The 22,678-nt window shown below is 40.8% G+C and overlaps 1 protein-coding gene across 1 annotated transcript in view; it reads left to right on the forward strand.

The window, feature by feature from the left end:
• The window catches only part of TINAGL1 (tubulointerstitial nephritis antigen like 1), a 91,750-nt gene that overhangs the window by 34,524 nt on the left and 34,548 nt on the right, over window positions 1-22,678 (forward strand). The window contains exons 2-3 of the mRNA XM_082246985.1: window positions 9,266-9,596; window positions 13,384-13,447. Of these exons, the coding sequence (XP_082103111.1) occupies window positions 9,290-9,596; window positions 13,384-13,447 (371 nt within the window). The 5' untranslated portion in view covers window positions 9,266-9,289. The remainder of the gene's footprint in view (window positions 1-9,265; window positions 9,597-13,383; window positions 13,448-22,678) is intronic.

Genomic DNA, 22,678 nt, shown 5'->3' on the forward strand with positions numbered 1-22,678 from the left:
CAGAGGTCCGTTTAAAGCGCAGAGAGCATCATGAAGAACAAGGAACACACCAGGCAGGTCCGAGATACTGGAGACGTTTAAAGCCGGATTTGGATACAAAAAGATTTCCCAAGCTTTAAACATCCCAAGGAGCACTGTGCAAGCGATAATATTGAAATGGAAGGAGTATCAGACCACTGCAAATCTACGAAGACCTGGCCGTCCCTCTAAACTTTCAGCTCATACAAGGAGAAGACTGATCAGAGATGCATCCAAGAGGCCCATGATCACTCTGGATGAACTGCAGAGATACACAGCTGAGGTGGGAGACTCTGTCCATAGGACAACAATCAGTTGTATACTGCACAAATCTGGCCTTTATGGAAGAGTGGCAAGAAGAAAGACATTTCTTAAAGATATCCATAAAAAGTGTTGTTTAAAGTTTGCCACAAGCCACCTGGGAGACACATCAAACATGTGGAAGAAGGTGCTCTGGTCAGATGAAACCAAAATCGAACTTTTTGGCAACAATGCAAAACTTTATGTTTGGCGTAAAAGCAACACAGCTCATCACCCTGAACACACCATCCCCACTGTCAAACATGGTGGTGGCAGCATCATGGTTTGGGCCTGCTTTCTTCAGCAGGGACAGGGAAGATGGTTAAAATTGATGGGAAGATGGATGGAGCCAAATACGGAACCATTCTGGAAGAAAACCTGATGGAGTCTGCAAAAGACCTGAGACTTGGACGGAGATTTGTCTACCAACAAGACAATGATCCAAAACATAAAGCAAAATCTACAATGGAATGGTTCACAAATAAACATATCCAGGTCAAAGTCCAGAACTGAATCCAATCGAGAATCTGTGGAAAGAACTGAAAACTGCTGTTCACAAACGCTCTCCATCCAACCTCACTGAGCTCGAGCTGTTTTGCAAGGAGGAATTGGCAAAAATTTCAGATTTTCGATGTGCAAAACTGATAGAGACATACCCCAAGCGACTTACAGCTGTAATCGCAGCAAAAGGTGGCGCTACAAAGTATTAACTTAAGGGGGCTGAATAATTTTGCACGCCCAATTTTTCAGTTTTTTATTTGTTAAAAAAGTTTGAAATATCCAATAAATTTCGTTCCACTTCATGATTGTGTCCCACTTGTTGTTGATTCTTCCCACAAAAATTACAGTTTTATATCTTTATGTTTGAAGCCTGAAATGTGGCAAAAGGTCGCAAAGTTCAAAGGGGCGAATATTTTCGCAAGGCACTGTATCTAAGCTGTCAGATGATGCATACACCTTTAGTTTAGTTTTCAGTTTTCTCATCTCACCTGCTCAATACCCATTTCAATTGTAACATGGCAGGATAAGCAGCTACATACACATACCAAGTATTGGCTGACTAGCTACAAAATTGTCCTAATTTGGGCAATATTGAGCCCAGGATTACACCTTTTAGAGTACCTTTTTTTTCCAACAGTATACCGTCCATTACTGTACATAGAAACCATTTATGAGTTTTGCTTTTGTAACCAGGTGTGACTGCCAGATTGACCCTTGGCTTCCTTTAGTGATTCAGAAATTCCATATTGGTCAGAGAGTGGTTATTAGTGATTTTGTTTTGACAATATAAAGTATTCCATAAAGTCCAAGATTCCTTCAGTGGAATGTGATGGCACTAGTATAAGATGGCTTATAATTTTTGTACACATGATCAGATTGTCAGATGATTGCTTTTTCACCCCCCGTACAGAGCATGACAGGTAAATTACACATGGACACACTTGTTTATTTTGCTCCAGCACCAGACCAGTATGAAGCAACATGCACAATTTTATACCCATTACGATTGATATTTCATTAGACTGTGGTTGCTACCCTAAATACACTTTTGCATCATTTTGCTGATCTTGGTTATATTGTCCAATACTCTGACAGCTCCTACAAACTGTTTTCCCATCTAGTAGGACCTTTTAAGAAAAACAATGCATACCCGATAAACAGCCCTTTTTAGTGACAGTGGTACCCAGTTTGGACCATAAAACAACGTACAAAATAATGTGAATGTTTAATTTATAGTTAAAGCATATTTAAACCCAATAACAATAATGTATTTCAGAAGTAGTTTTCACATTTTTAAGTTTGCAGCTTTCATTAAAATAAAACTAGACAATCCTGCCATGGAGGTCCCTGTTCAGGCATTTCCTGTTATACTGTGGCAGCGCTCTGTCCCTGTCCCAGGCGTGTTCCTACAATGTCATGTCACATTATACATACCTCCCAACTTTTTGAGAAGGGAACGAGGGACACCTATTAGTAAAGGTATGTAGACATAAGACAAACCCCCTTCCACACATCCTTAAAGGAAAATTAATCAAATGATTAGTTAAATCCAGACGTGACTTTTTTTTTTTTTTACCACTACTATTCCTGGTAATGTCCATTGTTGTCACTATCAGAAAAGCCACCCTGAGAAATGCCAAACAACAATCTCTGGAATGCATGCATGTAGATTAGAAGTGACTACAAAGAGACTGCTGGCGATCAGAGCTGAGATCAAACAAAGTGAAAACAAGTATTTTATTTAAAAACAAAAGTACGGGATTTATTTTTTTTTCTAGATACATACTTGCCTAGGTGGATGCAGCATCGGTCCCATGCTGCATCTGTCCCCCACCGACTCTAAGGCTGAGAACCGAGCGATCAAACACCACAGATCACTTAGTTCTCAGGGCTCCCTGAGCAGGGAGCTGGTGACTGCCAGTCACTGCTGTCTGCTCTGCCCCCCCACCTCGCTCACTGGAGTGCTGGGCCATGGAAGGGGGGCAGGAGCGGCCAGCTCAGGCTCTAAACCGGGTGCACACCCGGGCATGTGGGCGGATCTCGACCATATGGTCACAATCTTTGCCGAGCCTGGACCATTTCCGTGACGTCAGCTGACAGCAGGCTTCAGTCTGCTGTCTGCTGAAAACAAGTCACAGGAGTGCAGATCAAACTGCACTCCTGTCATTCATAGGAGAGGTACAGCCAAACGAGCTTTGGCTGTACCTCTCCTTTTTAATGCTACACAATGTTTTGGCAAACTTAATGTCATTCTGTTAGGGGTGACCTACGGGAATGTATACGCGGCTCAGATGAGTGAACAAACAGCTATCCAATGTGTGTAAGAATGGTTGGCCGCACACCACCAGGAGCTTAAATGAAGTGAAATCCTTTATTACATAAACCAAACACAAACAGGATACATGGGATACAGGTAGGCGCGTTTTAAACATGTCAAATGTGCTTGTTACCTCTACTCTGCTTGTTACCCTACCTCTAGACAGTTACCTCTACTTTAAAGAGGTTCTTCAACCAGGTTTCTAAATTTTAACTAAATCTGTACCCAAGCCAGTTCTTCTCCAGTCTTCGAGTCCCTGGCGCCGGCATGTTAACTATGGGAAGCCAGCTGTGACTCCTTGTGGCTTCACAGTTGGCTTCTCATTCCATATGTGTGAACCACGCTGAGCCCTGTGAATGGTCCTACAGCCTCCTGGGACCTTGTGATGTGTCAAAAGGTTGTGGGCACGGAAGGGAGATTGAACTTCTGCTCGGAGGTACCCACTCCCTCACAAAAAAAGAATGTGTCAAAAGTTGAAGGAGGGGCGGAGGAGGAAGACGAGAGGAACTTCCCCTGCAATCTGAGCAGAAGTGGAAGTGGGTACCTGTCAAAACTAGGCATCTGCCCCCCCCCCTCCCCCAAACAAGAAGAATAATGAGCCATAAATTGTAGAGTTGGGTGGAGGAGAAGGAAAAGTGGAACTTCCTCTTTTGGGTGAAGTTCCACTTTAAAGCCCCTCTGGTATGTGCAGTAATTTGGGTGTTATGTTTTGCATGCTATATACATGTCTGTATGTTAGACCTCTGCTAAAGGTTACTGATTGCCCTGAAGCTGATCGCTGCCTGGCTGGAGCTACCTGTCATTCTTCACATTCTAAGAGCTCATCTGTGGCTTCCAGATGTCAGGATATACTGCCTTTGATGCTGAGGAAGCCCGTGTGCCTTCAGCTGGTATTCTAGCATAGTGCTGATATTTCATTCTACAGGAACAAGCCATAATATATGAAAAAACACATTTTTGTAGATTTGGGATGTGACAGTGTCACCTGTTTTGTACAGTAAGGGAATGTAAAACTTTCCACCTGCTAAACATAGCCTAAAGGCTTTAATGGAATGATTTTGCTAACCTGCTTTATTCATTCTACTTTTAAAACCATTGATTTTTTATTAGAACTGCTAGGGCGTTATACCAGTTAATTTCTCTGTTTTAAAGGCCAAGGCCTAGTTAAAGCTAGTGTGACTTCTGATCAGAACAGAATCGCATGACAAGGGAAACAACATTGTTTTTAATGGAGTTCATCCTACTGTAATTATTGCAACTCAGCACATTGCAATTTTGGAAAAGGTTTCTGCATTACTTTAGTATGATTTACAATGCAGCTTGGTCCCAAAGAATATTTACAATGCAGCTTGGCCCCAAAAAATATTTACAATGCAGCTTGGCCCCAAAAAATATTTACAATGCAGCTTGGCCCCAAAAAATATTTACAATGCAGCTTGGCCCCAAAGAATATTTACAATGCAGCTTGGCCCCAAAAAATATTTACAATGCAGCTTGGCCCCAAAGAATATTTACAATGCAGCTTGGCCCCAAAGAATATTTACAGTGCAACTTGGCCCCAAAGAATATTTACAGTGCAACTTGGCCCCAAAGAATATTTACAGTGCAGCTTGGCCCCAAAGAATATTTACAGTGCAACTTGGCCCCAAAGAATATTTACAATGCAGCTTGGCCCCAAAGAATATTTACAATGCAGCTTGGCCCCAAAGAATATTTACAGTGCAGCTTGGCCCCAAAGAATATTTACAGTGCAGCTTGGCCCCAAAGAATATTTACAGTGCAACTTGGCCCCAAAGAATATTTACAGTGCAGCTTGGCCCCAAAGAATATTTACAGTGCAGCTTGGCCCCAAAGAATATTTACAGTGCAACTTGGCCCCAAAGAATATTTACAATGCAGCTTGGCCCCAAAGAATATTTACAATGCAGCTTGGCCCCAAAGAATATTTACAGTGCAGCTTGGCCCCAAAGAATATTTACAGTGCAACTTGGCCCCAAAAAATATTTGCAATGCAGCTTGGCCCCAAAGAATATTTACAGTGCAGCTTGGCCCCAAAGAATATTTACAGTGCAGCTTGGCCCCAAAGAATATTTACAATGCAGCTTGGCCCCAAAGAATATTTACAGTGCAGCTTGGCCCCAAAGAATATTCAAAGTCTCATTAAAGTTGCAAAGTCACACCACATAATCGCACTGTAAATCACATCAAAGTTGCATTGCAATAGTGTGAACCAAGCCTAAATGTACTTACAAAACACATCCGTGGTTTTGCTAAATCTAGGGACGCAAACAACTTTGCAGATATAAATTCTTACTTTTTTCTTGGACCAAAAAAACTGAAAAACTTGTTTAATTTGTTTATGGATAAAATTGAGGGGGGAATTGACCTCTTGATGACCAGGTAACGCATTGCATGCTATTGCTGATCTACAAGCACTCTATTCAGATCCTTTTCCATCACTGCTTCTCCCAGGGGAGCCCCTCCTAATGTGTATTCGGAGTGCATAACTTTACATTTCTCAGTATTGAACCTCATCTGTCATGTAGATGCCAAAGTATTTTATCAAGGTCATCCTGTAACATTGCTACATTCTGTGCTGAATTTATTTCCCTGCATAATTGATATTAAAGTAAATACTGTCACTTTAACCCTTTAGAGCCCGTTCACACTGGGGCGACGCTACTTGCCGGGGCGACCTCACAGGTCCTCACCTCGGAGCGGCCGGCACGGACTTCATATCATTGAAGTCAATGCAGGTCGCTCCAGGTCGCCCCAAAGAAGCTCCGGACTTGTGTCGCTCCTATTAGAACGGGTCCACAGCTTCTCTATGGCAGGCGACCTACAGCGACCTGTCAGGCGGCCAGGTCGTCTGACAGGTCGCCCCAGTGTGAACGGGGTCTTAAAGTGGTATTAAAGGTTCAGCCTTAAAAAAACAAACATGTTATACTTACCTCCTCTGTGCAGTGGTTTTGCACATAAGGCCCCCGAATTTCTTCTTTTCGGGTCCGTTGCTGGTGTTCCTGACTCCTCTCCCTTGACAAGTGCCCCCAACAGCATATCCCTTGCTATAGGGGCACTGGTGTGTACTCTCTCCTAAACCCTGCACTATGTGTCCATAAGACACACAGAGCCGTGGCATGCCCCCCCCTTCCCCCCTGTCTTTCCTGATTGGTTCACTGGCTAGGATTGGCTGGATCGAGAGGGCGCTTAGGTAAGTAATTAGGGGGGGGGCTGCTGGGGGGGAGCAGCACATAACCTTCAGCCTTTACAACCTCTTGAAAGTGACACTAAGTGATATATTAGCTGTTGGCAGGAAAATATGGAACACTGCAGCTCTGGAGAGAAGTGGAGTAAAGTTTCACTTTAGAGGGAAGCTCCGCTTGTCTGCCTCCCCCCCCCCCTAAATTTGGCATCTTCTGGGGGGAGTGGGAAGCGGGTACCTGGTTTTGGCAGTTCAGGTTTCCTTAAGTCAAGATGTTGGCACCAGCACCCAATAGCCAATTATAAAATTGGATCGGGTGAGGACACCACTGGATTCCTGGGCAGGTAAGTGCCCTAATATTAAAAGTCAGCAGCTAAAGTATTTGTAGCTGCTGACTTTTAGTTTTTTTGGGGGGAGCCTGGAGCTCCTCTTTAGATGAGCCTTAATGCCTGGGAGGTGATGCAGCTTCTCTATCATTTGATCACTGTGACTGGCCCTTAGGGTGATCTAATAATTGGAAGCCCATCCTGCTGGCTCCCAGTCAGAAACCTTGACTGACAGTGTGCTGTGAGCACGCTCTTAGCAGGTAAATTCATACCACTGTGGATGCATATGTGTTAAAACTCACCTTCCTTGCTGCTGCATACATGGTTGGAAAGAAGTTAAAATGTACAAATATACCGAAGGTGACTCCAATAACTGTAATAAACTTTTTACTCTTAGGTACCTGATGGAAAACACTTGCTCATGACTTGAGGCTAGAAGAAAGGAGGTTTAAACCTTAGATTGTGGAAGGTGTTCTTTATTGTTAGAGCAGTAAAATTGTGGAACTACCATCCATCCCCAGGGAGTGGTATTAGCTAGCTAAGGCTGTCAGCAACTTCAACATTTTTTAGATATCTTCCCCAGGAAGCATCGTTTACAGGGCTGGGAACTGTTACAGCAGGGGTGTCCAACCTGTGGACCAGAATGGTGTTTTTTTTTTTTGGGGGGAATTTTTTTTATTAAAATGCATTTACACTTAGTGAACACATGTGGCCCGAAGAAAATGTGATAGTGTCTCTTTATTGGACTTTTATAAGTTTAATCTTACTAAAGAAAAAAATCTCACTCTTCACAATCACACCTTATTCATGTCATCAGTTTTCAGTAGCACCTATACAGTATTCATGAGCAACTATTTTCAAGGATAAATCGCATGAAGGGCAAAAGTAGAACCAAAATGAGCACTCAAAGAATTTATTGAGAATTGCTACTACATTCATCCAACCAGATATTGATGAGTTTGTTTATCAAAAAAAATGTCTAATTTTGCAATGGTTTTATGTTGCCTTCTTTTTACTTTTGTATTAAAAAAAATTACCAAAAATTAAGTTTTATTACTCAGATAGGTACATTATCTATATCAGTGATCATGATCTACCCTACTTTTTCTGCTAATGTGCTCTCCTTATTGTTAGTGTATTTTATGTGTGGCCCAAGACAATGCGTGGCCCAGGAAGGTGAAAAAGTTGGATACCCCTGTGTTAGAGAATAAAACCATGCATACACACACAGCTGGACAGATGTTTTTCTTTTTTCAACCTTATAAGCCATTGCAGTAAAAGGTCAGAGACGTGATGCACTTAATTTTTATAAATGGTCCTCATTTGTGAAAGTGGTGCCCCTGTAGACATGAGAAGAATGTATCCAGATCTGTCAGATTGGTCGAAGATCCCCATGTCTGCAGGGAAGTGTCATATAGCTATAGACACCATAAAAAAAAAAATATATATATATATATATATATATATATATGTGTGTGTGTGTGTGTGTATATATATATATATATATATATATATATATATATATATATATATATATATATATATATATATATATATGTGTGTATGTGTGTATATATACAGTGGGTACGGAAAGTATTCAGACCCCCTTAAATTTTTCACTCTTTGTTATATTGCTGCCATTTGCTGAAATCATTTAAGTTCATTCTTCTTCCTCATGAATGTACACATAGCACCCCATACTGACAGAAAAACACAGAATTGTTGACATTGTTGCAGATTTATTAAAAAAGAAAAACTGAAATATCACATGGTCCTAAGTATTCAGACCCTTTGCTCAGTATTATTTCAGTTTTTCTTTTTTAATAAATCTGCAACAATGTCAACAATTCTGTGTTTTTCTGTCAGTATGGGGTGCTATGTGTACATTCATGAGGAAGAAGAATGAACCTAAATGATTTTAGCAAATGGCAGCAATGTAACAAAGAGTGAAAAATTTAAGGGGGTCTGAATACTTTCCGTACCCACTGTATATATATATATATTACAGTATAATATATATGTATGTGTGTGTGTGTGTGTGTATATATATATATATATATATTACAGTATAATATATATATGTATGTGTGTGTGTGTGTGTGTGTGTGTGTGTGTGTATGTGTATATATATATATATATATATATATATAAATATTATATATATATAAATTGATACAATTTTTTTTTTTTTGGATGACTGTAGTTTTTCTTCTCCCCTAGAGATATTCAGCACCAAGGGTGTCATCCTGCTCTCCCTTCTCCCTCCTACGTAGAAAGAAAGATCTGGGTAGAAATGTGTGTCTGCCTACCTGCAGAGATTTCTTAATCACTAAGATAAATGAAGAAGTCAGTAGCAAGTTCAGACAGAGATTGTCTCAGCAGCGTTGGGTGTTGCAGGTTGCCACTATTTGACATTTTTTAAATATTTAAGATAGCAAAGTAATATTTTATTAGTTTTGTTCTTTGTTGTGATGAAAATGTAACTTTCTTTATGTTGCCTAATGGGATTTTAGTGTGAATCTTAATTCCTCTTTGAATATTGAAAGCCTTAAGGCAGTAACCTTTACTGTCAACACCATCTCATCATTCATCTCTTTCCAGGAACTTTGACCGCGTTATCCAAGGATGAGGCTCTTTTTCTTCTCTTCGGTTTTGCTATGCATTGGTATAATTAAGGACATCACGGCCCGCAGGTCTCGTACCCGGCGTGAGCTGGCCCCAGGACTTCATACTCTTGGAATTAGAGATCCAGGTGGCTCGTATTGTCAAAAGAGAAATTCTTGCTGCCCAGGAAGAGAAGATGACTGTACAGTGCCTTATTTGGATACCATCTGCTACTGCGATCTGTTCTGCAATCGAACAGTGTCTGACTGCTGCCCTGACTTCTGGGGGTTTTGTTTACACATTAGCCCCCCAGAAAATTACCAAAAAGGTAAGAGCAATAATAATATGTTCACGATGGGTTTAATGGCTGTGCAAATATGTGGTTCACTTTGTAGGGCTCCATTCATACCTATGGAGTTTGCTTTTGTGCGTTTCTGCAGTGCTTTTTGCAGGTTTTTTACAGCGATTTTACAGCAATTTTGCCACGATTCGCATTTTGCATAATTTTTTTTTCCAGCAAATTGTTTGTTGAGCAGATTAAAAAATGCAAAACGCCAATCGTGGTAAAAACGCACTACATGATTTTCTGCAGCTTCTCAAATGAAGTCTATTGAACCAAAAAAAGCACAGTTTTGCGTTTAACAAAGTCCCTGACCCTTTCCAAAAACACAGAGGCCCAAAAATGTGAATGTGTTCAATAGGAAACTGTTTTAAAAATAACGTCATGCATTTCTGCAAAAAAACATTTGTGTGAACGGAGCCTTAGGGCACTTTCTCCAGAGCTTAGTGAATGTGGTGAACGTTCACTCTGCAAAAAATACCCTATCACACGCAAGGAAAATAAAAAACACCGCTTTTTTTTTTCTTGCACATGATTGGATGATGGAAGTCAGCAGAATCCTTACCTCACTTACTAAGCTCTGGAGAAAAGTCCCTTGCAAAGATTAAATTCCCTTGCAAAGTGAATAGCCTAAGGCTGGCCATACACGGTTCGAATCTCGACCGTTTCAGCAGGAAGCTGCCAAGTTTCAAACTGTTAATGGGCAGGCTGAATGTACCAAGTTGATCGATCAATTTGGGTACAACCAGCCTGCCGGATTCTCTTGCGATTATCACTAGCTATAGCCGCTAACTATAATCATTGTCTTCTCCCGGCGGGGATGGCTTCCCCCGCCCGCCCTCAATCCCCCTACCGAGAGCAGACAGTTGCTCGGCAGGAGGGATTACCCTGTCAGCCCTGTCTGTGTCGATGGGGGAATCGTGCAAATTTCTTTCTTGCAACCTGTGGTTGCAGGAAAGAAGTTTGCACTGTGTATGGCCTGACTAAATCAACCAGACTTTGTACAGTTCTCTATATTCATTACTTTCTGTTTCCACTGAGTTAGTCCTTTGACAATTATTGGCTCCTGCTTTATCTTCCCTTTAGAATCATCCTCTCTTCTGTCTGGAATTCAAGCATCCATGACATGCAAAGTTCTCCTATTTTGCTGGTGGTTTGTAAATGTACGGATGCATGTATTTTTCAGCATGGTCAATGGTGATGAAAGGACTGTATTTTAGCTGCAAAGAAAAATGTAGACATGCAGACTTTTATCAGTAAGACAGAGGGTAAACAACAATGTTCAAAATGTTGCAATCCATAGCAATTAAACAGTCTCCAATTTTTTTAATTAGTTTCCAGAGTGATTTGAATGGGTTGAAGTCACACCTGATCTCACCAAAATGCATGCACTACTTTTAAAAACACACTGCAACCGGATGGCATGGCACTGTGGTACCATGCAATCTGGTGCAGGCAAACATAGTGCGTTTGCAGTCTGCGTTTGGGGTGTCATTAGGAATCTGTTGAATCTATTGACACCTGCAGCAGTTTGCACACCAAATGTGTTTGGAACATGGTGCAGATTCAGGCAGCTTTTTGTTCTACTGTCCAACACTTTGCTGATTAATATAAGCCAGGGGATGAGCGTACCACAAGGAGTAGTGAAAGTGAGTGGTCCTGCTGGTCCTAGCAGAGCCCAGACATTCAGTGGTGTATTTAGATTTTGTGCTGCCCTAGGCCTGAGTAAACTTGTGCACCCCCTAATTTAAATATGACCCACCTCTTCCTGTAAAGGACACACCCCTTCCTGTTTATGACCCATCCTGTCATCTGTAATCCATAGACCACAACCACAGTCTATCAGTGACCACCAGTGTAGCCTCATCAGTACCGCCTTATCAGTGCCCATCAGTGCAGCCTCATTACTGCCCATCAGCCACACTTATTAGCATTGGCGGACGTTGGGCTAGTTGTATTAAGTGTGGTCGGCGGCCTGTGGTCTGTCCGAATGTCCTCACCGGCCGGTATTATCATACTGGGAGGTAGCAGTGTGACCGCTTTATGGGGGTGCCAGAGTGATTTTCCTCCTGGTCCCTGCCCTCCAGCCCAATTCGACTGGCCCTATACTAAAAGTGTAGCACAAGCCGGTGGGTACCCTTTTCATGTGGGAGCCCGGAGAAGGCTGTTTTTTTTTTTTGTGCGGGGTGCAGCTTTTTTGCTGCCCCCCTGCAAAGTGCTGCCCTAGGCCTGGGCCTTGTTGGCCTAGGCCAAGATACAGCATTACAGACATTGCAGACTGTGATCAGGGAAGGCCAGCGAGGCAAAGTGACCAATGGGTTGTGCCAAGCTTTGTAGCCATAGATACTCATTCTTCCTCCAAATCAGATCAGTACTGCACGGCAGGAGAAAATCTGAGTGTTTCCAATGATCTATACTAGTGGGTAGTGACGTGTAGTTATGCCTAAATAACGGCACCCTTCTAACACCTTCAATTTGAAGAGGAAGTAAACTCTGCTTTTTTTTTTTCTTACCTAAAAGTAAAGTAAAGGCATAATATGCTATTATGTTTTGCATACTAGCACATTATGTGACACTTACCTGCAAATGGCACGGGCGGCTGTTCCTTCAGAGCGCATGTGCTGATGACGTCATTGGCGCAGTATACAGTAGATATCTCCTAGTGCAAGTTTAGAAGATATTTACAGCACCTATAGGTAAGCCTTATTATAGGCTTTCCTATAGGTACAAACATTAAAGGGAATTTTAATTACAGGCACAGAAATACAAGAACTCCTTTTTTACAGCTGCCGTTTGCTACATAAAAAACACTGTACGCTGCAGATTTTATTGGCATGTTGGTGATATTCCAGTGCGTCCTTGAAGCATGCATTTCATTTCCCCAAAATAATGCTGAAACCTGGAAAACATAAGAATAGCATTACAATTCAGCGTTCAATAGGCTGTTGTGCTACAAGACTTGGATTTGGTGTCTCCTTGTTAGTTTGTATGTACCTTAGCCTGTGTATTCGGTGTGTGTTGAAATTCTGCATGTGCATGTTTATTTGCTTTACCTCTTTTATCAGGGTAGGCAGGGCTTTTTTTCTCAGAGCATAGGTGCAGGAACTCCCCACTTCTGAGTCAATTCTTGTCCCTGCCCGCTACCTATCTCTGAGCACCGTCGCTTGATTCCACTCCCTTACCACCTTACAGTACTGCCCCTTTTAGAAAATACAAAGCCAAGTATCATTTGTATGGAATTTGTTAATGATTACAATTAAAGCAGTAAAATAGATCCCCTGCAGCGAGCAACAATAGACCCCCCCCCCCAGTAGCAATGGATCCCTGCAACAAAATACCCCCCAGCAGCACCCACAGTTCTCCCAGCAGCCACAATCAAACCCCTCCCTCAACAATAGATCCATTCCAGCATCAATTGTCCCCCCAGGAACATAAGACCCCCCAGCAACAATAGATCCCCTCCAGCAATAATAAATCCCCCAGCAGCCAGCATTAATAGACCCTCCAGCACCCCCAGCACCCCTTGGCATTACATGCAGCACATTCAGTGCTAGAGGTGTCGGAACTGCTTTCCCCGCATTCCTGCTGAAAAAAAGCCCTGATGGTAGGTATACTGGGTAAATAGTAAATGTATTAAGATGCTGTTTAGCTTGAATTTGTATGTGTTGCATATGGATTTGTTTTGAACCATAAATGCACAGAAATATTGTCATTGCTGACTTGAGAAAATAAACTATTACAGTACAAATGACTTACCACAATCACTTTCTTCTAGTGTGTGTTAAAAATAACCAGAAATATCCAAGCGGAGCAACATACCAAGAAAACTGTAATCGATGGTAAGCCTACTAAACACAGCTTTTGCTTGTAATTTTTTTTCCCTCTGTAGTGATTTTTGGCTGCTTCGTGCATAGCTCCCAACTGCCCCTGATTTTGAGGAACTGTCCCTGATTTGGAACAAAGTCCCTCTGTCCATCTTTCCTCCTCGTTTGTCCATTTATGTTGGTTTGATCTACAGGCATACCCCACTTTTAAGTACACAATGGGACCAGAGCATGTATGTAAAACGAAAATGTACTTAAAGTGAAGCAATATCTTTTTTCATTTCTCAATGCATGTAAATACACTAGCTCCATAGGAAATCTTGGTCAGCTTGACATGGCATTGTTCCCAAACCATGTGACAAGGACACCAAGCTTGGGGAGCATGTTAAGGGGATCCAGGACTACGACATGGTAGATTACCTAGGCAAGCTGGCCGGCCACAAACAGGATATGTTGTAGTCCTGGGTCCCCTCTCGGTGCTCCCTAAGTTTGGTATCCCTGTCACTTATGCTTTGGGAGTAGTGCCATGTCAAGCTGACCAAGATTTCCCATAGACGCCAATGTTAAAAACCGGGAGTAGTGTCATGCCAAGCTGAACAAGCTGTGTCCTTACTCGCGAGTGTACTTAAAGTGAGTGTACTTAAAGTGGGGTATGCCTGTATATAGTTGTATGTAAAATGCACTGTTTATCTTTCAAAAAGTGTTTCCCAGTGATAATCCTTTCGTCCAGTTTCTAAATTGCGGCATTTGTAAATTTCAAAAGCCAGTATAAAGGAACAGTAGTGGCAATAAAAAAAAAAGTACAGTAAAACCTTGGATTGCGAGCATAATTTGTTCCCGAAACCATGCTTGTAATCCAAAGCATTCTTATATCAAAGCAAATTTCCGCATAAGAAATAATGGAAACTCAGATGATTTGTTCCACAACCATATATTCATAAATCCTTCAGTTTATAGTCCATATAAAAAGATTATAGCATTGTGATAGGTTGTGTAACCATAAAATGTCCATCCACAAATGGCAGCCTCCACAAGGGGATTAGAAGCAAAATCCAGCAGGCGCTACATTGATGATTAACGATGATCATGATTAAAAGAGGCACATCTAAGTATGCAGGCATCTATGGTAAAGCTGTCCACATAGACCATCCTCTGCACCGCCGGCTCTCACTGCTGTCCATCTGCAGTATTGAGTGGGAAGACTACCCTGCAGTACAGTGATCTGAAAGCAAGGCTTGAAGCGCTTGTTGAAGAGATGACGTTGTTGGTGGTGTGGAGGGTGGTCTATGTGGACAGCTTTACTCCGGATGCCTGCATACTTAGATGTGCCTGTTTTAACCTCCCTGGCGGTATGATTCTGTCAGGAATTACATACCAAAAGCGGTACAATTGTTTTCATGGAAATTTGGCGTTATGTATTATAGGCCTACAATTCTTAGTAATTACTGACTTAAACCTGACCAAAACAAGAGTCTAGTAGACATCCCAGATGTGAGAAATTTGAAACACAAACACGTGAATTATAATCGAATCAATAATATTATTTTATTATGTAATATATAATATATATAATAAAATTATATTATTGATTAGATTATAATTCATGCATTATATATTATATATAGATATATGTGTGTGTGTGTGTGTGTATATATATATATATATATATATATATATATATATATATATATATACACACACATATATATATATATAATATAACGCATGAATTATAATTGAATCAATAATATAATTTATATATATATATATATATATATATATATATATATATGTGTGTGTGTGTGTGTGTGTGTGTGTGTGTGTGTGTGTGTGTGTGTGTGTGTGTGCATATATATATATATATATATATATATATATATATATATCGGTGTATATATATATATATGCGCATATATATATATATATATATATATATATATATATATATATATATATATATATATATATAAAATGTGTTTTGTGCAACGCTTTTTTTTTTTTTTTGAATTTCCCTCCCTAGTTCCGCTCCCATGCAGCATTGCTGCTGCAGGGAACGGAACTAGGAAGTGATCAGACCGACGGAGGACGGAGGAGCGGCGGGACTCTCGGCTGGCGATCTCAGCAATGAGAGATCATCGCTGGATCGCCAGGATAAGGTAAGAGAACACCGCTGCGCTCTCTGCACATCTACCCCGAGCGTGACTCGGGGTTACCGATCCTGCAATGAAAAAATCCACCCAGAGTCACGCTCGGGATTACCGCCAAGGTGGTTAATCATCAACCATGTGAGTTGCTAAATGTTGAACCTTTATTAAATGTAACCATATTGCTACACTTAGAGGAGCCTCTCTTCTCTTTTATACTCAGTTGTGATGTGACGCCACTTGTATATCAAGACATCGCTTGTTTATCAAGTCAAAATTTATTTTAAAATGTTGCTTATCTTGCACCAAGTTACACTCAATCCAAGGTTTTACTGTACTTGTGAGTTTAATGAACCCATTTTTTTTGTATAATTCTCCTTTAAGTGGGGGGATGTCCTGTGCCTACATACTTTTGCTAGTAGGTGTTTTTTCGTTTCCATCTCAAAGAGTTGGAAGGTATGGCTTCATGGCAGAGGATCATGAAGGCAGAAGGGTTCCTCTCTTTTGTTCTATCTGGATAATCCAGAAAACTAGATGTTATACTGCGGTTGTGTCTACCAAAAGACCACATTACAGATGCTGGAGCTGGTCAAGGATCTTTTAGTCATTTTCCTAACTACGGTCTGCTCAATTTGAGTAATGCTGGCCATACACTTTATGAAAAATTGTTCAAACTCCTTTTCGAAAAAGGAGCACTCGGCCGTGAGAGCAAAGGATCGTGTCATCATGTAATGACCGATAAATCATTTAAAAGACATAAATGAATCAGTTTTTTGTTTGGTTTTTTTTTTGTTTTTTTGTCACATATACTCATTGCATACAGTTTGGACGAGAAAACACATTAACCTTTCAATTTATCATTCGGCAGAACATTTCCAAACTTGTTTTTTTGGCTCAAAAACATCACAACCGATTACCGATTTGTGCCCATTGACTGGCCAAAAAACGAATGAACTGTCCAAATGACCGAATTTCAGCCGATTTTTCATATAGTGTATGGCCAGCATAACTCTTCTGGGTTTTATTGTGAAATCCTTATAACATCTTCAAAGGTATGACATTATAACACTGTAAAACGTATAACATCTTAGAAGCGCTCTTTAAATGGAGAAGGTTGACCTTTTATTCATCCACCCATCCTGGCATCATTTACACAAATACGTGCATAAACAAACTCCAATGTGCGTAATTTCATTTTAGCGGCTGAAAGAGGAATATTCTAGGCACTAGAATGAAATTACGCGCATATGCCTCTCTAAACACCATATGTACATAATTACGAGCCAGAATGAGCACTTTTTATGCTGGATTTTCCTGCCAGCTCTGGAACACCATTCAACTTTCCAAATACAACCCATTACCATTGGTGACTAGGCCAAAGATCCTCTTTGAATCATTTTTGTATGTGTCATGTTTTGTTTGCTGCAAAGTTACAGTGACATTCAGAAAATGGGAAATATACAAAGCAATAACAGCAATGTATGGTTGTGTTGTAGATATGTTTTTTTTTTTTTTTTTCATTTTGTGCAAATTTGTTTTGTTCATAGTCTCTTGTTAGATATAACACAATTTCATGTTCATAATGTAATCCAATTTTAAGTATCTTGTCATGCAAGCATGCACAGTTGCTTGCTGGGACCATCGCCAGGGATTCTCTCCCCTCTCTCCTAGATCCTTTTTTTTTTTTTATCTAAAGACCAAGGCCTAATTTGATCCGGAATTCTGGCAAGTAGACAGAGGAAAAATGAACAATAATGTCCTTTCTGTGACTGCTGGAAACTAAAAACAAAACACAGCATATTTACCATGAATAAAATTACCCTTCCTCCAGATCACCATGTGCAGCACAGTTACGGCCTATGGAGATTTTACTGCATGGCATTTTCCAAAGGAAAGAAGTCTGCACAACATTTAGCCTTTGAGAATATTTTAAATATGACTACATAACATACCACAAGTCTTCATCATGCCTAATCCATAGAGCAGTGCAAAGAACACTGAGATTGTGCAGGTGCAGTAATCCATGATGAATAAAAATTTATCTCCGCTGACCTGGCAAAAGTAATCTGAAAACCTGACCTGTTGTTGCTCATTCTTAATACTCTTTATTCTTTTTGTTGTGTACGACTTCAGATTTCAGACTGAGGGTTTATGAATATGGGCATAAAAAGTTCTGTTTTGAACGTTCTTTACAAATATGAATGCAGCAGTATATTATGTTATGGACCCATGCACACAGCTGTGTTATGATCAGTAATTTTTTACTGCGTTGAACTGCATAAATTCAAAGTGAAAAATTCAGCATCTGTGGTCATTATTTCCTGTATAAATTAAAAACTAACTCTTAGGGCTCTTTCAGACGGCCGCTCCGCTGTTTTTTTTTTTTTCACGGAGCGGATAACATTTGTGTCATCCGCTCTGTATGTCCGCATATCATCCCATCCGTTTGCGGATGATATACGGACATAATGGAAGTCTATGGGCATTGCGGATGTCAGCGGATGACACCGCTTATTTCCGTTTTTTGAACGGAGGAAAAATAGGGTTCTGTTCCGTTCCAAAAAACGGAACAGAACTGAAAGGAAGAAAATCGGATGTCAGCGGATGGTATTCCGCTGACATCCGCAATGCCATTGACTTAGATTATGTCCGCAAATCATCCGCCAAAAAAATAGGATGATTTGCGGACATACGGAGCGGCCGTGTGAAAGAGCCCTTAAGCTGTCCATAGATGATTCGAACCATGTATCGGCTGGCTAAATGTATCCAATTTGATCGATTGATCAACTTTGGTGTAACCAGCCTGCCAGATTTTACATGCAATTATTGCAGTAATCACTGTCTTCTCCTGGTGGGGATAGCTTCCTCTGCCAGGAGAACACAATGGCTCCATGGGATGGATTCAAGTCAGTGTTGATGGGGGAACTCCATCTATGGCCGGCCTTACTTTTCTTGCACACAGCTATGAAAGAGTATACAGAGTGCATGGGATAAAATAGCCAATGTAAGGCTGGCCATAGATGGAGAATTTTTTTTTCCTGCAACCATGACTGTTGATCCCTCCTGCGGAGCCATTGTGTTGTCCCAGCTAGGGGTTAGGGAAGCTGTCCCTGCCGAGAGAACACAGTGATTATTGCTAGTGGCTTTAACAGCTGCTAGCAATATTCACATGTACAATTTGACAGGCTAATGTACCCAAGTTGATCAGCTTAGGTACATTCAGCCTGCCCATACATGGTTTAAATCTCGACTGGTCCCTGTTGAACTGGCCAAGATTCGAACTGTCTATGGCTGGCTTAAGCGAGCCACAGGTGCAGAATACAGTCTCCTATTGCAATTATTAGCTATACACTGGTATATAAGGGTTTAGGTGGACCCTAGATACTAATAAAATTAGGTAAAGTTGATACTGGGGTTATCGGATTGTCTCTTGGGAGATTTGGACAGAATTTTTTTCCCCTGCGAGAGCAAATTAAATTATGCTTTGCTGGGGGGTTTTTTTTGCCTTCCTCTGGATCGACTGTGGGTATAGGACTGTGTACAGTATATAGGATTGTAAAAAAATATATATATTTTCTTTCCTTTTTATTGGTTGAAATAGATGGACTTGTGTCTTGCCATAGTTTGAGGATCCCTGAACTAGACTAACTATGTAACTACGGATGCTTGCATAAATTTAGGCATGTGAATGAGCATACAACCCTGGACACAGAAAGGCTGGATCACTTATGCTGGTTATTTATGCTCCATGCACAATATATGCAGCCATGTGCATAAAGCCTTAAAGAAAAAGAAGAATTATATGGATGTGAACATTTTATGGGCACATGTTAGTGGAAGCACTTGACAGGACCATTACGTGCATTTTTTACACAGGAACTTTCTGCAAAAAAGATCTTGCATAGAAATCAGTATCTAATTATGTTATGTGTGAGCCATAATAGCACCATTGTAGGCTACATACCCTGTAGTACCCTGTACTTCTACTGAGAGTATATGCTATAAATGATTTCTATTTGCCAGTCAAAAAGTTTTATAGGGAAATATAGCTTTTTGATGAATCTGTAGGCTAATGTCTAGTCATTATAGGCAACCAATGTTCTCTTTTGTCCGATGCAGAAATGTGGTTCAGGTGCAGACTGGATTATCATAAGGATGTTCCTGGGTTTCGTCTAAACCCAGAAGGAAGCTGTCAGTTCCTGCCCAATTACATTCAGATCAGTCCCTGCCCTCGAGGAGCTTACAATCTAAAGTCCCTATCTCACATTCATACAAACACATACTTGGGACAATTTAGATAGGAGCCAATTAACCTACCAGCATGTCTGTTGAAGTGTGGAAGGAAACTGGAATACCCGAGCAAGCATAGGGAAACCATGCAAGCACCTTGCAGATTGAACTGAGGACCCCATGACTTTAGGGCAGAAGTACTAACCACTAGTGATGTCGCGAACATAAAATTCAATGTTCGCGAACGTCGAACGCGAACATCGGCGAATGTTCGCAAACCGGCGAACATTGCGAACCGCCATAGACTTCAATAGGCAGGCGAATTTTAAAACCCACAGGGACTCTTTCTGGCCACAATAATGATGGAAAAGTTGTTTCAAGGGGACTAACACCTGGACTGTGGCATGCCGGAGGGGGATCCATGGCAAAACTCCCATTGAAAATTACGTAGTTGACGCAGAGTCGGGTTTTAAGGGAATACATCACCTAACATTCCTAAATTGTTTGGAATAACGTGCTTTAAAACATCCAGTGTGTGTATACGATCAGGTATGATGTTGTATCGATCAGGTAGTGTAAGGGTTACGCCCGCTTCACAGTGACAGATCCAAACTCCCCGTTTAACGCACCGCAAACATCCACAAACAGACCACAACCAACCAAAATGGGACAGGAACTGGGCTTTAAGGGTTAGGGTTAGGTTTAGTGTTAGGGGATAGGGTTAGGGTTATGGTGAGATACTTAGGGTTAGAGTTAGTAACCCTACCCCTATGCCTCTAACCCTAACCCTCTAACCCTAAGCACTAAAAATAACCCTAGCCCTAACCCTAACCCTAGCCCTAACCCTAACCCTAACCCTAACCCTAATTTTTTTTCTGGTTCTGGACATGCTACAGAGCTGAAACTTCACAGGTACACTTTTAGACCCCCCCAGACACCAAATCACACAAAAAAAGTTCTTAAAAATTGTTATTTTTAATAGAGAGCCAATTATTGGAAAAATTAAAAAAAAAAAAAATTCTTTGGATTTAGTGTCTGGGGGGTCTAAAAAGTGTACCTGTGAAGTTTCAGCTCTGTAGCATGCCCAGAACCAGAAAAAAAATACGAATTAGGGTTAGGGCTAGGGTTGGGGCTAGGGTTAGGGCTAGGGTTAGGGGGTTAAGTTTAAGGTTAGAGGGTTAGGGTTAGGATTAGGGCTAGGGTTAGGTTTAGGGTTAGGGTTATTTTTATGGCTAGGCTTAGAGGGTTAGGGTTAAGGTTAGAGGGTTAGGGTTATGGTTAGAGGGTTAGGGTTAGGTTTAGTGTTAGGGTTACGGTGAGATACTTAGGGTTAGAGTTAGTAACCCTACCCCTATGCCTCTAACCCTACCCCTCTAACCCTAAGCACTAAAAATAACCCTAACCCTAGCCCTAACCCTAACCCTAGCCCTAACCTTAATTCTATTTTTTTTTCTGGTTTTGGACATGCTACAGAGCTGAAACTTCACAGGTACACTTTTTAGACCCCCCAGACAATAAATACAAAGAATTTATTTTTTTTATTTTTTTTTTTTATTTTTTCCAATAATTGGCTCTCTATCAAATATGAAAATTTTTAAGAACTTTTTTTTGTGTGATTTAGTGTCTGGGGGGTCTAAAAAGTGTACCTGTAAAGTTTCAGCTCTGTAGCATGTCCAGAACCAGAAAAAAAAGATCATTTTTCAGTAGAGCAGGGATGGTGGGAACCCTCCTTTTACACCTATATGATCTTTTTTTCTGGTTCTGGACATGCTACAGAGCTGAAACTTCACAGGTACACTTTTTATACCCCCAGACAATAAATCCAAAGAATTATTTTTTTTTATTTATTTTTTTTTAATTTTTCCAATAATTGTCTCTCTATCAAAGACCTGACAGGTCGCCCCAGTGTGAACGGGGGCTCATACAAGCAGGTTTAGATGCAACAATAAGAAAGTAACATCATAAAGTACGGGTATAAAGATAATTAAAGATACAATATAATATAATAAATACCATGTAGTTCAAAAATAGGTTTAGCAAATAAGAAAATTTGTCCTTGAAAATATCTAGAAAGGATCAAAATCTAGTATATCCTAAAAATTATGATTTACTAAAAAAAAACTCCAAAAATAATCCATACACTTCTACTACTACTAAGACCGGCCATAGATAGTGCACATTTCTTTTCAATAACTGCAGGTTGCAGGAAAGCAATTTGCACAATTCCCACATCAACACAGCCAGTGCTCTCAGGGGAATCCTTCCTGCCGACCAATTGTCTTCTACCGGCGGAGGGGCAGATGCGGGTGGGGGAAGCCCATTGGGAGAAGACAGTAAATATTGCTAGTGGCTATAGCAGCTGCTTGCCATAATCACAAGTGAATCCGACAGGCTGGTTGTACCCAAGTTGATGGATCGATCAAATTGGTACATTCAGCCTACCCACTAATGGTTCAAATGTCAGCAGGTTTCTCCTGAACCGGCCAAGATTCGAAGCGTATATGGCCAGCCTTACTCTCTCAGTCAACATGAACTATTTTTATTCCTTATGCTGCTAGCCTTAGTAAATAGATAGGTGGGTATATTATATTTACTTGTTTTAAACTTTTTTTTTTTTTTTTTACATTTCTTCAGTTGCTTTCTTGTTTCTGGCCTATGCCAAAATTATGTCATACATCCCTGGAGTCTTGATGAGCATTTCTTTCTTTCATCTCGAGGGGGGGGGGGGTATTTCTCAGCTAAGTGAATCCTTCTGCCTGCATGCCAGGGCAGATGGATCCCAGGAAGTGATATCTACATGAATCATCAATCTAATGGCATTTTTCAATCAAAATAAACCTTGGAGACATGAATGGATGGGTGAGTTTGCTCT

The sequence above is a fragment of the Pelophylax lessonae genome, assembly GCF_965119305.1.
Source record: "Pelophylax lessonae genome assembly, chromosome: 2".
Lineage (NCBI taxonomy): Eukaryota > Metazoa > Chordata > Amphibia > Anura > Ranidae > Pelophylax > Pelophylax lessonae.